Below are 16,636 nucleotides of genomic sequence, written 5' to 3' on the forward strand. Positions count from 1 at the left end.
ATGTACTGGTTCAAAATGCATTGTTTTCAATGGGTTTAGGGACCGCCCATTGTCCTTAAGGGGTTAAATTACTGTGTGTTTTGTCCACTGTTCCTTGCACACTGTAAAAGCCAAATGTCTCATTAATGGAGAGTACGTCCTTCATTCTTCCGGACATCTGAATGTGCAACCCATGTGTCCATGCAATTGTATATGACGTGATCGGTAGGGGGTGGATGTACATGGAGAATACTATACAAAAGTTAAAGTGCAGAATAGCTCAGATTTAACATTTAGTTTAAAACAAAATCACCTATGACTACATGCAGTGGTACATTTTAGAATAAGCACCAAACCTTGCTGAGTAAATATCAAATCATTTATGAAATGTTCTGGTTCTGTCATGTATCACAGCCACAATTGTTTTCATCTTCTACAGAGGCATTAAATATTCAGCCAAGAACTGCAATGTGCTATGGAATTAGTTTCAGGGGAAGATGAATGTCTTTGCCAGAGACAAAGATATTGTGTTGAGCGACCAATATATACCCAGGAATATCTACAAGAACAGCTGCATTTGAGGAAGAACGAACCGCTATCAATTGTTCGTAGAATATCACATTCTTGCCGGTGAGAAAAGTTGGGGAAAAATATGGGGTATAAATGAACTCTTATGAAAAGCCCTGGTAATGCAGTAAGAAATTAGAATACCATTACATATCTGTGTACATGGAGTTTCTTTGGTACTGAAATTAAGGGGGCAGTTTAAAGTGTCCTCGACTATCTCCTGTTTGGCCATCTGTAATGAGACACATGTGTGGTGGCCTGGTGGGAGGGACACTAACCCAGATGCTAAGTCATATCTTTCAGACATGGTATTTAATTGATATATGAACATAAGTGTGATGTACCTATGTTTTGTTCACAGCTGCTCTGGTAAAAAGGCAAAGTCCCAACTTTATAGTTTTCTCCCGATTTTGAAATGGCTGCCACGTTACCCAGTGAAGGAATATCTCTTAGGAGACATAGTTTCAGGGTTGAGTACTGGAGTCATGCAGCTTCCTCAAGGTAAGTGTCATGCTCCTTAAATATTGAAGCCCCCATAGTAAGTGTCATCATATGTTAGAAGTCTGACTTTTCTGGGTGGGAAATGGTGTGACCAAGTGCCGCAATGCTGCCCAGGTATTGAAGAAACTAGTAAGGTATGGATGTCATCCAAGGAGTGTGAGACGTTATCAGGTGTATGGACACTGTATGTGGTGTTAAAGACTATTTTTGTGTTGCATTTTGTCTCCTAGGTTTAGCCTATGCCTTGCTGGCAGCTGTGCCCCCGGTCTTTGGGTTGTATTCCTCCTTCTATCCAGTATTCCTCTACACGTTCTTTGGAACATCAAGACATATCTCGATAGGTAAATATTAAAAAATCTGAAGCGTTGCACCAGGTTCTCAGTCATCTGATAATTATAATCTGGAAATTAGGTTAATTCACTAAAGGGAGAGTTGTGGTTTTACCTCCCTTACTTCAATATTCATTATAAAGGGCTGAGCTGGCCGTATATAATGGATAATTCAAAGTGTGAGGAGACTGAAGAAATGTCACAGATTTAATTGTACATTATACTGGGCCAGCCAAGTTCTTCCTGATGGATAAGATCACTGGGGTTGACCCTTCATAATGAATAGTGAAGTGAGGGAGTTGAAACTGCAATTCTTCTGTAAACTCTCAATTTAGTAAAAAGACCCGAAAATATACTCTACTGCAACTCTGCTGGGCGATGGAGTGTAGGTGAATGCTGAACAATATCACTCCAGAGGCAACTTAATTGCCACATGAAACTGCTTAAATATACTTATCCCTGGTTGATTGATGTACCTGTTGATTGGAAACCCTTTACAGTTGAGATTGCAAAACCAAGATTTCTGTGGTTTCATACATACCATGCACATTCATAAACTATTATTGCCTCCAGCACAATACTTAACCTGTTAACCAATAGTGACTTCACTATGAGGGCAATGTATAAAGAACAGTTCTGCTGTGTTGTGTTACCATTGGAACACTCGGCAAAGTCATTGCATTAGTTGCTATGGGAATTTATCTGCTTTAACCACCTTGCACTAAAATTACTCACAATGTCTAATGGACATGACATATATATATATATATATATATATATATATATATATATACGGTATATATATATATATATATATATATATATATATATATATATATATATATATATATATATATATATATAGTAGTATTCCATATATTACACAAAGGGTGTGGAGTAAGTGCAAACATTAACATGAATCTTAATTATAGTATCGGGCTAACTGTATTGACTTGTTCAATGTACCAGATATGACAAATTAGCATTGAATATGGTTGAATGAGCGCGAGAGATAAAAAGTGATTGCGTTATCGTGAAACTGCACAGCACCTCACCTAGATAATGCTGCCTGGCAGCTGCTCACAAAACATTCAGCCGGAAATATAAGGATAGCTGGGCAGGGCTGTGTTTGTATTACCATCACATTTCCCGGAGAACGCTTACGGCTGATTAGAACGGATGTGTCATTTAGACCAAATGTTGCAGGTAAAGTACATGTACATTATATATACAGCCATAATTTGTTTAATTGCACCACTCATATTCAACTTATGTGCCGGTTAACTATAAACTGTTGCTGATAACAGTCCTGAAAATTAAGTTCCATTTATGCAGACAAAAAAAAGCTATTTTTTGCACCCAAATTTCCTTCCTGGACATTTTTAGATATATTTTATATATTCCTGTTCCTACAAGCTATTAGAGTAAAAAGTGCAATTTTGTTACTGACTATTGATCTTGCATTATATTGTACATAGTAATAAAGACAGATTTTTTTTAGGAATAATAAAATTAGGAATTAAATATAGCTAGTAGAAAAAAATGAATATGTGGTTCCAGTTCATCTCGAGAGAGAAAAAAACTCTTTATAAGAAGTATATATTAATGAAATATGTATTGCAGGTACCTTCGCAGTCATAAGCTTAATGATTGGTGGGGTTGCTGTAAGAATAGCCCCAGATGAGAGGTTCCAAATTGGAGGAATGAATTCAACAAACAGCACTGAAGAACTAGAGAAGATTTATGAAAGAGACGCTCTCAGGGTGCAAGTAGCTGTCGCCATCACACTGCTGACTGGCCTCATCCAGGTACTAAATCTTTTATCTGTTTCACCTGTTAACATAAGACAAGTTACGGGATTTTTACGATTTTCATGTGTCTGATTGCCCACAAGTTGTACTGTTGGGCTTCATCAAAATCTGGTGTTCTTACGTCGACCAGTCGAAATACTTTTTTATTGTAAGTGGTAAAGTAGAGGCATAAGCCTCTTCTTCTGTGTGCTACTATAAAGGCATTAACCTATTAAGGGGCAACCTAACTGTTCCAAATTAAGTTCAATTCATTTTAATGAAGATTCGGATTTGATTGGCTTTAAACTGACCAATTCTGAGCTTTCCAATGAGACTGAAAAGAACAGCCGGCAGCGCTACTGACGCATGACTGTGTGAAATTAGTGCGCAGCGTGAGGCAGCCACAGAAAAGAAGAACTTAAAAGAGGACATGATGAGATGGCAAGAAAGTACTGGGGTGGAGGTGAGGTGATTTGGTAGCAAAGTGTGTTTATTATTTATTATCACCTGTTGTTTCTGTTCTCTGAGACAATGGGCTGTCACCACACTTATATAGTACATAGTTTTTCATTTTCTTAAGGTTTCAAAATAAATAAAAGAAGCCAACGTTAATAACTGGATTTTTTTAAGCTATGTCTAGGTATCCTTCGGTTTGGCTTTGTCGCCATCTATTTGACAGAGCCTTTGGTACGTGGCTTTACAACAGCAGCTGCCGTCCATGTCTTTACATCGCAACTAAAATACCTCCTAGGAATTAAAACTACAAGATACAGTGGACCGCTTTCAGTGATCTACGTAAGTTTTTTGTTTGTTTCTTTCTTTTTGTGTTGACAGAACCTGGAGTTGTTGACCGATATAATATAATAATCTGGCATAGCATTTTTTGCCTTAATATTGGGAATCGGATCCGTTTCCAACTGGGGCGGACTAGGCAGGGGAATAGTGGGATCACATCAGGGGAGGGCTGGCAGCCTACGACCTGGGGGGGCAAGTCTAGTCAAGTGGCCCATTGCGCCGCTGAATCAGCCCACCATCCATGCCCATCTTTTCCTGATTTTCTTACACATGTTGATGTAATGTTATGGGACTGAGAGTACGCCAGTCATCATACACGGGATGCCTGAAGCCACAATTTAACACGACTAATCCTTTTTAATAAAATATGCAGATTGAAATACAGTAAATAACACAAAGCCTTCACTTTTCTGCTTACTGATTTCTGGGCCTAGAAAGTTTTGTCCTTTAAAGTGACTATAGTTCAATTTATTCCTATGGAAAGTAAAGTGCCAAGAAACAGATAATCAAATACACACCAGGACAGGCTCTGCCACACTGACACTCAAACACACAAACTAGTTCAGGCTCTGTCACACCGACAACCAAACACACACGCCAGGACAGGCTCTGCCACACCGACACACCAAACACACACACCAGGACAGGCTCTGCCACACCGACACCCAAACACACACACCAGGACAGGCTTTGCCACACCGACACCCAAACACACACACCAGGACAGGCTCTGCCACACCAACAGCCAAACACGCACACCAGGACAGGCCCTGTCACACTGGCACCCAGACACGCACCAGGACATGCTCTGACACCCACCAGACGGGCTAAGCTACAACAATAATAATTAAAAAAAAAAAGTCTTTTCCACACTGCTTTGTCGTGGACCCCCTTTTAGTGTTTTTGCCCCTTTTGTGTAATGGCCCCAGTTTCTACCCTTGTGTATTGATGCCGCCAGCATAGATAAAATGCTGCCCTGCAGTATGGGGGATGTATATCTGACTACTTTGTTCCTTCCACGAGTCTACACATCCCCCATACTGCAGGGCAGCATTTTATCTGGGCTGGTCAGCAGAATGTAAAAGCTATATGTGTCCTGGAAAACATGGCCAATGCAGTCACCCTAATGCGCCCGCACCCTTGTATATTGCCCCCGGCTAGCCCCACATTGTCTATTTATGCCACCGCCCAGCCCCCCTTTAGTAGTGATTTATGTGATGCCCCCCTTAGCACCCTTTCATTAATTAATGCCCCCCCCCCTTAGCACCCAGATTTCACTCACAGGATCTGCCCAACACCCAGAATTGAAGCATAGGACTTCCCCCCATTGCCCCCGGCCCAGCCTGTCCCTGGATCACATAGTAGTGTTCCCGAGAGCTGTCGTAAAGACAGAATTTGTGCAAGTATGTGTTTCAGTATGGTGTAAGTATGTGTGTTGGTTATGAGAGGGCTGGGGAGAGCCTATGACTACTTGGTTTTACGTGTCCTTGGGCAAGACGGTGCCAGCCAACCCATGATTTTAAAAGTTTGCTTTAGATTAAAGAAAGATGTTCCTATAGTTTAGCTTATGGTTTCTATGAAGAAAGTGGGGTTTTTTATATCCATGATTTGGGGCATTGCCTTTTCCCAGTTTTTTTTCTATGAAAGTGCATTATGTATTTATACCAGTCGGATTCATCTGGTATTGTTGCAAATAGCAGCTGCTGTTTTTGCCTTTGTCTAAACATAACTACGATAGTTCACAATTCTTACAAAAAAAAAAACCAGGTTGATAGTATTTTTGTTCTTGTAAGACCACATTTTTCTGTGAGGCACTGCTTATATCTTCTTGTAAAGAGCCGCAGAGTGTTATGTATAAAATAAGTATTAATAAGGTGTTGCCTGTGTGATTTCTAGAGCTTAGTTGCTGTGCTCTCCAATATCAAAACGACAAATATTGCTTCCTTGATTGTGGGATTCGTATGTGTTGCGTTACTTCTGGGAGCAAAGGAAATTAACGATAGATTTAAGAAGAAATTACCGGTCCCAATTCCTATGGAGATTATTGTTGTAAGTATATTTCCTTATATTTTTTGATGGGTCAGTATAGTTCATACTTGGTACCTTCCAGAGCTATGCAGGAAAACTAGATTAATAACTTCCATAGTGGGGTTGAGAGGACCAATTGCACAATGCTTTTCCAGTTGTCCTCGATAAGTCCGTAGGTCTATCCACGGATCGTATTGACCCACTTTTAATATTAAATATAAGGCAAATGCAAACCGCTCCGGGTCCGAAACAGAAATGATGCAGTTGCCAGTCTCAGGACTGTCCTTACTAATACTGGAACGTATAAAAGTGTAATGCTTATTTCTAGGTAATCATTTCAACCGGAATCTCAGCTGGATTAACGCTCAAAGACACTTATGGAGTAGATGTTGTTGGAAATATCCCAACGGGGTAAGTGGTTATATTAGTAAACATATAGAGGAGCACACTGTCTATCTAAGTGAAAAGGTTTTTTATTATTATGTGTAAATTATCTCTACTACTGTGCCGCTGACCGTTATTATAATTATGTTATTAAGGAACTTTTCAAATTGTGAGGAGATTTTAGCTGTGTGTGACTGTATGGGTTTCCACAACAGGTTTCGGCCTCCAGCTTTACCTGACTACAACCTTTTTTCAGCTGTGTTTGTGGACGCGGTGGCCATTGCTGTTGTTGGATTCTCCATGACAATCTCTATGGCCAAAATATTTGCCCTTAAACATGGCTACGCAGTAAATGGGAATCAGGTAAGATAACACAGGTTTGTTTCATTTTCTTATCCGTCACCACAGTAAGACTGAAGAGCCCTTTGCTCTAATTTAATTAGATGACAGTAACATAATTATACTGCTATTGTTATTGATCGGCCATGTGTGATTAATAATTACGTTAAAATCAGAACAACAGATCTGTTAGTTTTCCAAAATCTTACATTTAACAGTTCCATACACAAAATAACGAGTAATATATCTGTAACGAGAAGACAGCTTGTTGCACATCTTAACTTTCCTTCCTCTGGATTTGCATAATTATTCCTCTCTAATTACTTATCACTTTAGCAATATATATTAAATTATTATTAAAAGTCAAACGTTATACTGTGGAGCATGGTATCTTCCTGTTCTTAGGGTTTTCATAAGACGTGTGCATTTGGATTTGTACAAATTGCAAATTTACCAAATTCTGCAATTTATACGAAGCCAGGAAAATGAGGCCAGACTGCCCACAAAACAATGAGGAAAAAGCTCTGAATTTTCTTGCGAAATTTGCAAGCTCTTTCACTCACACTCTCTTATACTATCAATCACGCTCTCATTCTGGTTCACTCTCCCTCACACTCTCTAAATGTTTCCTATCGTCTCTGCTGACCCCTTCCCCATCTTCTTATTCTTCATCTTATATCGTCTCTCTTTCATCTTCTATCTTCTATATTTGTCCAAATCTCTGGGGACATAACCTGGTGCGAAAGGATCCATAGTGTTTGCTATTACAATGAATGAAAAAAACAAAGTGCATTTTTTTGTAGTATTAATATTTATGTTATGTGATATTTATAATATGTGTGTTCAATTCATGTGTATTATTTGCAGGAACTAATTGCTTTGGGGCTCTGCAATTCTGTAGGCTCATTTTTCCAAACATTCGCAGTGACTTGTTCAATGTCTCGGAGCCTTGTACAGGAGAGCACTGGAGGAAATACGCAGGTAGCATAGTACAGTAAAACTTTTTTTTTCCTTTGCCAGAATGTAAATTATTTGCTTGTCCAGATGGACTAAATGAACAACATTGTCAGATTATTTTTGCTGCAAGAGCATCTAGTTTACTTATGTATCATATAGCAAAATGTTTAGTAGATCTATTGTGGACATACAAGTTAGTAATAATTTATATATTTTTTTTCTTTAGATTGCAGGCCTGTTGTCATCTATTATGGTGCTATTGGTCATTCTGGTCCTTGGTTATCTTTTTGAACCTTTACCCCAGGTAGGTTTTAAAAAAAATCAGACACTTAAATAGTTTGAAACCCATATTCTGGCTCAAATTGCCCTGAGAATTTATCAATTTATATAAATTATGTCATCATTTATATAAATAGGAAGCCTTTGTGGGTGTGTTCTTTGCTTATTGATTAAGTGTCAACTCTTGGCCTAGCTAGAGGGAATTCTCATGGCTACATTGATAAATGTTATTTAATAATGTTTTGTTTTTTCTTCTGTTTGTGTTCACCTAGGGTTTATAAAGCAAATCCCGAGCTACTAGTGGAGTCTTTCTGGGGAGGCAGATTTTTGAGGCTTGCGGGGTATTGTGAGAACTGTAGTCAGACCACAGCAAGAGGGACAGTCCTGATAATTTACAATTTGATATTATTAAACAGTGCTATTGCAGTTTATTTCTCAGATAAAGTTGAAATTTATCTCAAAATTCAAGATATTTTTTTTTAAAAATGATGGAGATGTTAAATACTTGTGAAATATATGTCTCTAATATAGAACTGTTTATGTAAATAAAATGCTGTTCCCACAAATCAGTCCCACAAATGATTCGATGATTAATGTGTGATACTGTTTATCGACCGTTATATTGGGTGGATTTGCAGTACTTTTATAAGCGCTATTAGTAGGGAAGTAAATCAAAACATACATTTTTTTGACATTTTATACTAAAACCTTGTTTGCAAATGTCCCTTGTCGTAGACGGTGCTGGCTGCCATTGTGATGGTGAACCTGAAGGGGATGTTTAAGCAGTTTGCTGATATTCCACACTTATGGAGAAGTAGCAAAATAGAGCTGGTTAGTTCTTGCTGTAGTAAATACATATAATGTGTATGAATGCAACATTTTCAAATACTGTATGTCTTCCTTTCTCAAAAAATATCTTTATCTTTTATTCTATTTATAAGTGATGGCCTTCAAAAGGATATTTCCAGGTTGTCCATATGTTTTTGCTCGCCACTGATTTATGAATTAATATTAAATTACTAATACAATTACAAAACACATTTTTGGGTGTACTGAACATTTTCTCACTCTAATATTTTAGTGTTGAGTGTTTTAGAAGATACAGAGCTGACATAAACTAACATTTATTCATGCAGATTGTCATAGGGGGTAGGAGAGGCTCAGCGGCTAAACCACTGGACAGTGACCAGTGACCTGGTTTCAAGACCAACTCCGTGTGACCTTGGGCAAGTCACTTTATCTCCCTTTGCCTCAGGTACTACCATAAGATTGTAAACCCTCTAAGCATGATTTCCTTAGCGCAGCATCGGGTTACTGGTCAGCTGTTTGCAGGGTACCACTGCACCCCATGGGCAATTAGGAATTTACCACAAGGAAACAGGGTCTACAGCCAGGGGGCTACAGTGTCCCAAAAAAAAAATGGGAGGTTAAGAATTCTATAGGTTCTCAGAATAGGACACTTTGTATTAACTCCCTCTAACACAAAATGTACCAAAGGTACCCACTCTGTGTAAATAAAACTTATTTTTTTCTTCTATTTGTGCTAACAATAATATCAATTAAATATTCAAAGTTAATTTAATAAAATGAATACATCAGTACTGGCAATTAACTATTTACACTACTGATGAGGTTACAGGCAGTGGCAACACATTAATGTTGAGACAAACAAGTTAATCTATTAATTCTATTACTTGGCTATTCAATTAATAGTATGTTTAGCACAAACTAAAAGTAGATGTTGAGTTTCATTTACACAAAGTAAATAAATGTGCACTATTGCCAGAGGAGGCTACAATGTGGGAGGTGCGGCATTGGGCAAGAATAGTCAGCATTTGGCTTTTCATAGCTACGGTTGCAGGATAAAATAAATTTAACCCTTTGGAATTGCCTGGATTACTGCACATGTCGGTCATTCAATTCCGGATCTTCAATAGATATAGACAAAGACAGCCTGATAATAACAGCAAATAACAGCACTTAAACAATTATATATTGAATGCCTTTATTGAACGCACCATCTAAACATTCACAGGGCTGTTGGAAAAAGTATCTGAGCTCTTGGATTTAGAAACTGATTGACCCTGCTTTGGCAGCAATAACCTCAAAGAAACATTTCCTGTATCTGTGAATCAGACCTGCACAACACTCAGGAAGAATATGGGACCATTTCTCCTTACAAAAACTGTTTCAGTTCAGTAATATTTTTGGGGTGTCTGGTGGGAATCACTCTATTGAGGTCATGCCACACCATCTCAATCCGGTTGAACTCACGACTGTGACTGGGCCACTCCATAATGCGTCTTTTCTTCTGTTGATGGCATTCTGTTTTTTTACAACTGTACTTTTGGTCGTTGTCCTGTTGCATCACCCAACTTCAATTGGTGAGCAGATGACCTTACCTTACTTTCTTCCGCAAAAGTTTATCAAAAATGATAAACTTGTGAATGTTGTTCCATTAACGATAGCAAGCTGTCCAGGCTGTGAGGAAGCTATGATGTCCCCTCCACAATATTTTACAATTGCAATGAGGTTTTAATGTTGTTGTGCTGTGCCTTTTTTCTTCATACATAGTGCTGTGTGTTCCATCCAAACAACTCGAGATTATTATGCCAGGAGCACAGTGGAGCATCCTTGTGCTTTTCTATTACCCTCAGATGTGAAATAATGTTTTTTTTTACAGCAGTGACTTTCTTCATGGTGTCCTGCCATGTACACTGTTCTTGTTCGTCAACAGAGAAGTCTTTAGCTGAACTCTAGGATCCTTCTTAACCTTGTGGCATATTCTGTGCTGGGCTATGGTAGCTATCTTTGCAGAATGCCCACTTCTTGGGAGAGTAGCAACAGTAGAACTGTCTCCATTTATAGACAGTTTGTGTTTCTGTAGACTGATGAATGTAATTCAACTATTCTTAATATTAGGTTCAGAAATCTCTTTAGATTCACATTAGGAGATGTCATTAGTCTAGTGGTTCATGTACTTTTCCCACCCTGCTCTGTGAATGTTTACACGGTATGTTCAATAAAAGACATAAAAACATATAATTGTATGTCTATTGTTGTGACTTTTAAGGGAAGGTCAGATCAAATCAAATCCCAATACCTGCAGAAATCCCGATAATTACAAAGGATTCACATACTTTTTTCCTGCAACTATATAGTGTGAATTAGATTCAAGTTCAACAATGGAGGACTCTAATTCAATTTCCTGAGCAAGGCTCTCCAAATTCTTGATTCAGCTCTGTGATGGGAGTTTTAGAGCCACATGTGCCCATCTCTCTACTACAGGATGTCCAAATAAAAGTAATCATCAATAATAGCACTGATTTTCTCATAACAGTACGGAGTTCTGAATAAGGGGAGTTCCTAAATAATGTTAGGCCTTTTTGATGTTCATCCATACATAATCTTATGAATGCAATATTAATAATAAATTGTTATTGCTTGCGAATTATTGAAAACTTGTGGTTTTGTTCTACTACTCAGGTAATTTGGGTAGTCTCTTTTTTGGCATCTGTCACCCTGGGACTGGATTATGGTTTGCTTGTAGCTGTGGCGTTTGCAATCGTAACAGTGATCTACCGTACACAAAGGTTTGAGACAACAGGTTTTTACTTCTTTTAATAACATAATAATGCCTGAACTGTTAGAGCATGTACATATATTACATTGGTTGTCATTTTAGGTCTCAGTAGGAAGATCTCCTTGTTACATACGAATGTCCATCATGATTAGTGCTTATGAGAATCCTGTGTGTAAGGATTATAACTAATTAGGGTATATACACCTGTCCTGTAAATCCCAAGTGGGGGATAAGCATGTTTCTCTTCCGCTTTTCCTGAGTATCTATTTGTAATAAACATCCTAGCCTACACCATGTGATCCAAATACACCTTTTTACTTGTACTAGGTCCTCAATATTATTTTATTAATAGATATTTTAAAAACATGGTTTGAGCCACCTGCATTAATTATCATACCTGAATCAACATTTTATACATGAGATGATGGATTATTTTGGTAGTTTAGCCTATTTGTCACTGCCTTGGTCAGCACTGCTATAGAACGTTGTAATTGACACCTTATGGGCAATGCTCTGCTTTTGATCTCATGTAGAACTACCAGTAGGTTTCAGTAACGTTATACATTAACTATACATGGGCAGCATTGGGAGAGGACAGGTTAAATAGGGGTATTAACACTGGTTAGAATATAACCTACACTTCACCACGGACAGAAGCAGCATTACAGGGCAATGTAACATTCACCAAATGTTTTCATTGCCAGACCTCATGAATGTATAGATACATAGTAAAGCACTGTGTTAGATTTCTGTTTTATAATGATTATGTTAAGCTGTTGCTGTTATTTTTATTTATTTATTTCCAGTGCACGATACCAAATCCTCGGTCAGGTTCCAAACACAGACATATACTGTGATGTAGAAGAATATGAAGAGGTAAGCGATTACCTTACCTTAGTAAGTGATTGCAGTTATTGTTGCTAAAAGTTTCCTAAGAGGCAATTTTCCCACAGAGACGTTTGAAATGTATTCAAATAAATGGAATTGTCAAAGTTATTGGCTCTTATAACGTTTAATGGCAGGATGTGTAAACAATGCAGACAGTCGGAGGGGAGAAATGTCTTTCTGCCAGCTTTTTTTTTTTTTATTTCATATAAGTTGACATCCTCCAATCTTCTTTCCTTTTGTCTCTCTTTACTAACTTCCTAAAACGTGAATTGATGATAATCTATGATAATCGTCTCATTTGTTTTTAAATTTTGTTTTTTATCCATAGATTAAAGAATTCTCCGGGATAAAAATATTTCAGGCAAACACATCCCTTTACTTTGCTAATAGTGAACTTTACGTGAGCGCCCTTAGGAAAAAGGTATGCATGTAAACTTGGTACACTCAAACCCGTGTGATTCCCCTTAATATTATGCCTTGGAAGGCACAGTCTAACATGAATCTGACATTGGATGAGCAGCTGAACAAGCAATCTTTTTCTTTTGGATACAATCTTTTATCTATTGGGATTCTTAGAGAAAATGGGTTTACTACTACATCTGTATTATTGTCATTGGTTAACATCTGGTTCTTTTGTCTCTTCAAGACTGGAATTGATCCTGGTGCTATACTGATTGCCAAGAAAAAGGCCCAGAAGAGACATGCCAAAGAATTGAAAAAAGCAAAGAGCACTGAGAAGAGAGCTGTGTTAAAGCTTGTAAGTCATTGTTCACCTGCTGCCAGGGTTATTTAAATTATTATATCACCAGCGATTAGTATTTTAACACGGTGGGTTATGTTCGTAGCAAAAAAGAGGTTAGCATATGAAATAATGAAAAATTTGGCAGAACTGCTTATCCAAATCATTAAAGTGGATCTGACACTTTTACAGTTCTGTACCCTAAAGAAACCTATCTAATGGTGTTGACAGATTATATAACATTATATGTATATATATATGTAATGTAATTGTAACATTATTTCTGACTGGTTCAAATCTTTGTAAGTGTGAGGACAGCTAAGAGAAGTTCAGGACAGAAAATTGATCATAAATGTTGGCCCTGCCATACCTTGCCACTGGTCTATGCTTACATGAGGTTAACATTTACATGTCTCCATAACAATTACACAGATAAGCCACAGTTGGTTTTAATAAATGAATTCACTTATGCTTAAACCCAGTGTCAGTAAAGTAGGCATACTGAGAAGAGACATTTAATGTATTTTATTTTGTATCTCTTTCTTTTGTCAGACCAATGATGTAGAAATGGCAGTAAAACATGAACTAATGGATGATGAACCAATGACGGATTTGTCTGCTAATGTGAAAAATGGATCCGCTGAAAGAAACACACATAACACCCCATCAGAAGAGCTGGAATACTTTATGACCCCAGTCATCAATGTCCATTCCATCATTCTTGACTTTACTCCAGTCAACTTTATAGACTCTGTTGGAGCGAAAACACTAAAATCTGTAAGTGTATTAGATTCTTGGTGCAAACATGGGAGCTCTAGCAACTTTCTGAATAGAAAGGCTTGGTAATCCTAACTAAAAAGGCCAGTCACCATTGAAGTTTGAATTTGGATATCACCGTTCAGTAAACACGCTGCATGTTTGGGAGAGAGGTTAAAAAATAACAAATGCAAAAAGCCAGAACTGAGCATGACTGAGGGGCAGAAATGTAAGGGCTATTAAAGGGCTGTAACCACTGCATTTTGGTTGTCTAAACAGTGAAGAGGAAAAAATTAGAATTAAACACTTATTCAAGTCTCTTTTTCAATCCACAGAGATGGGTGGTAGAGTATTGTTGAACTAATTTCCCTGTAACCTCTAATATTTATAGTTTTTTCCTGCATATTTACATTTGGATGCAATCCGCCCTTTAAATTTGTGCTGGTCTACATTTAACATAAAATAACACATTTCTACATTGATAGAAAAAGTTCTATATATTCTTCTTTTATCCAGAACCCTTTCTTTGCTCCTAATTTGCTTCCTTGCCCCTACATTCTATGTTCAGTTTTTGCTCTGGCAGCAGTAAGTAACTGTTCTTGTGCTGATTCTACAGCTAATGAAGGAGTATAAAGAAATTGGTGTCGATATCCTCATATCTGGTTGCAATGGTAAGTCATTCCTTCTGTTTCTTTATGGAAATAAATTGCTATACATTCTCGCTTGTTATTTAAATATTTATCAGTAAGTAACCCTGGAAGCATCACCAAAATGAAATTTGTCTGTAATAGTAAAATTAAGTAAAGGAATAGTGGCCCAAAGGAATAAGGAATTGCTTGACAAGTTCCTATACTATGTAACAGTAGTAATGTGGGTGATATGATTATTTCTGGCTTACATTTATAATATTTGTTAAAAAAGAATGTCGGCTTAATTGCAGGTTGTGTCCCATTTCAGTTATGCTTCTTAGAATTGTTTTAGCGGCCCCAGAATGCTGACTGTTGGTCTCCTACCTTAAGGCAGCGATAGAAAGGCAGTTTTGCTCTTTGTCCTTGATCAGCATAGGCATCCATTATGAATGAAGGTAACATGTACAATATAGGGTGTGTGGAGAGATGTTTTTCCCTAAAAAAAATTGCAGCTTCACAGAAATGCAGCTGCAATTTACTCACGATATTTATGGGATGTTATGCTGTAGACAGCTCCCCTAATAAAGGTCTGCTATGCTTTGAGGTCTACAGGGATTCATAAGGATGCTTTTATTACATGTCCGGCAGGCCCGGACTGGGACAAAAAATAGGCCCGGGCATTTAAGACTGAGCAGCCCATTTTTATTTATTTATTTTTAAAGCCCACCCTTCATGTACCAGCTTTGCATTTCCCCAAATCACTTAAACATTCATGATAGACACAAACACTTACTCACGCATTCACACAAATCATTAACACATATTCATTCATGCAGTCTCACAAATCATTCAAGCAGTTTATCCACACATGAATTCATTAATTCTCATACGCATTCACACAATTCATCCACACATTTATTCATTCATTCTTGTACGCATTCACACTACCCCCTCTCCCTATCCCCTTCTTATCTGCCCCTTCTAACTATGTTCCCCCTTATCACTATGTACCCCCTTTCCCACTTCTCAATATGTACCCCCTCTCACTATCTATCCCCTCTATCTACCCCTTTCTATCTAACCCCCCTCCCTTACCCTACTTACCTTGTTGCCGGAGTAAGCAGCAACTGCGACCAGGTCCGCCACTCTAGGAGGCCGGGCAGCCCCCACCAGGGCCGGCCTTAGGGGTGCGCGGCCGCACAGGGCTTAAATTAAAACATCGGGGGGGGTTAACTTTATTTAACATCCTCCATGTTAAATAAAGTTAAACAAACTTTATTTAACATGAAGGATGTTAAATAAAGTAAACAAAAAAAAAACCCACCGATGTTTTAATTTAAGCCCTGAGCGGCCGCGCACCCCTAAGGCCGGCCCTGGTGGGGGCTGCCCGGCCTCCTAGAGAGGCGGACACGGTCGCAGTTGCTGCGGGCTTAAGGGGCAGGTGCCCCTTATGCCCTGCAGTAATGCGGCCGCATAGGCCCAGTCAGTCCGGTCCTGACTGAGCCTATTTTAAGGTAGAGGCCTGGAGCTGCAGCTCCATCAGCCCCTACATCAATCCGGCCCTGTGTGCTCGATGGCCAGTCCGGGCCTGATGTCCGGTCTCATAGCAATGCAACATCTATCTTTATCGGGTATTGTTATGGTAACCACATTTTCTGGCTTTTTTTTTTTCTATAGGACTTGTCATGCAAGATTTGACCAGGCTAAATTTTTTTGACCAAACCATCAAGAGAGACTGTGTATTCCACAGTGTTCATGATGCCGTGATCCACTGCAAGTTTAAGGTATCCTGCTCAGCTCTCACATCTTCAGAGGAGCAGGTTCTGACCTCAGACACACAAAGCCAGACTTGATCTCTTCTGCATTAAGGCAACAGTGCAATAACCTCTTTAAACCTTTTAGTGCCAGAGGGAGGTCGCTCTCTAGTGCACAAAGGGTTAAAATTGCTTTATTCTAGTGTGCCCTGCGTCATCTGAAGACAATTTATGATTTTGTGGAAAAGTAGTTAGCAAGTTAACTTGCTCATCTGCTGTTTTTTAAACCTTTTTCTTATACAACAAGGGCTAGCCATGGTTCTCTCAACAATCCATTCC

At 38.5% G+C, this 16,636-nt stretch overlaps 1 protein-coding gene across 1 annotated transcript; it reads left to right on the forward strand.

The window, feature by feature from the left end:
* The first annotated feature begins 454 nt into the window (after positions 1–454).
* LOC149302903 (prestin-like) lies at positions 455–16,396 on the forward strand. Its single transcript, XM_089482101.1, has 18 exons — positions 455–609; positions 908–1,047; positions 1,278–1,388; positions 3,000–3,184; positions 3,797–3,961; positions 5,858–6,010; positions 6,318–6,400; positions 6,589–6,736; positions 7,580–7,693; positions 7,896–7,973; positions 8,684–8,779; positions 11,435–11,541; positions 12,338–12,407; positions 12,748–12,840; positions 13,066–13,176; positions 13,711–13,935; positions 14,531–14,585; positions 16,221–16,396. The coding sequence occupies exons 1-18, from the start codon at positions 455–457 to the stop codon at positions 16,394–16,396; spliced, it is 2,265 nt and encodes a 754-aa protein (XP_089338227.1).
* The last annotated feature ends 240 nt before the right edge of the window (positions 16,397–16,636 follow it).

This window comes from Sceloporus occidentalis, unplaced genomic scaffold (genome assembly GCF_023333645.1).
Source record: "Sceloporus occidentalis isolate IW3139 unplaced genomic scaffold, rSceOcc1.0.p SCAF_17, whole genome shotgun sequence".
NCBI lineage: Eukaryota > Metazoa > Chordata > Lepidosauria > Squamata > Phrynosomatidae > Sceloporus > Sceloporus occidentalis.

Excerpts from the sequence above, each read along its gene's own strand:
- LOC149302903 (XM_089482101.1), top strand. The coding sequence starts at position 455 with ATGGAATTAGTTTCAGGGGAAGATGAATGTCTTTGCCAGAGACAAAGA. Across the intron at positions 6,737-7,579 it reads ACGCAGTAAATGGGAATCAG|GAACTAATTGCTTTGGGGCT; the intron begins GTAAGATAACAC and ends TATTATTTGCAG. Across the intron at positions 13,177-13,710 it reads AGAGAGCTGTGTTAAAGCTT|ACCAATGATGTAGAAATGGC; the intron begins GTAAGTCATTGT and ends TTCTTTTGTCAG.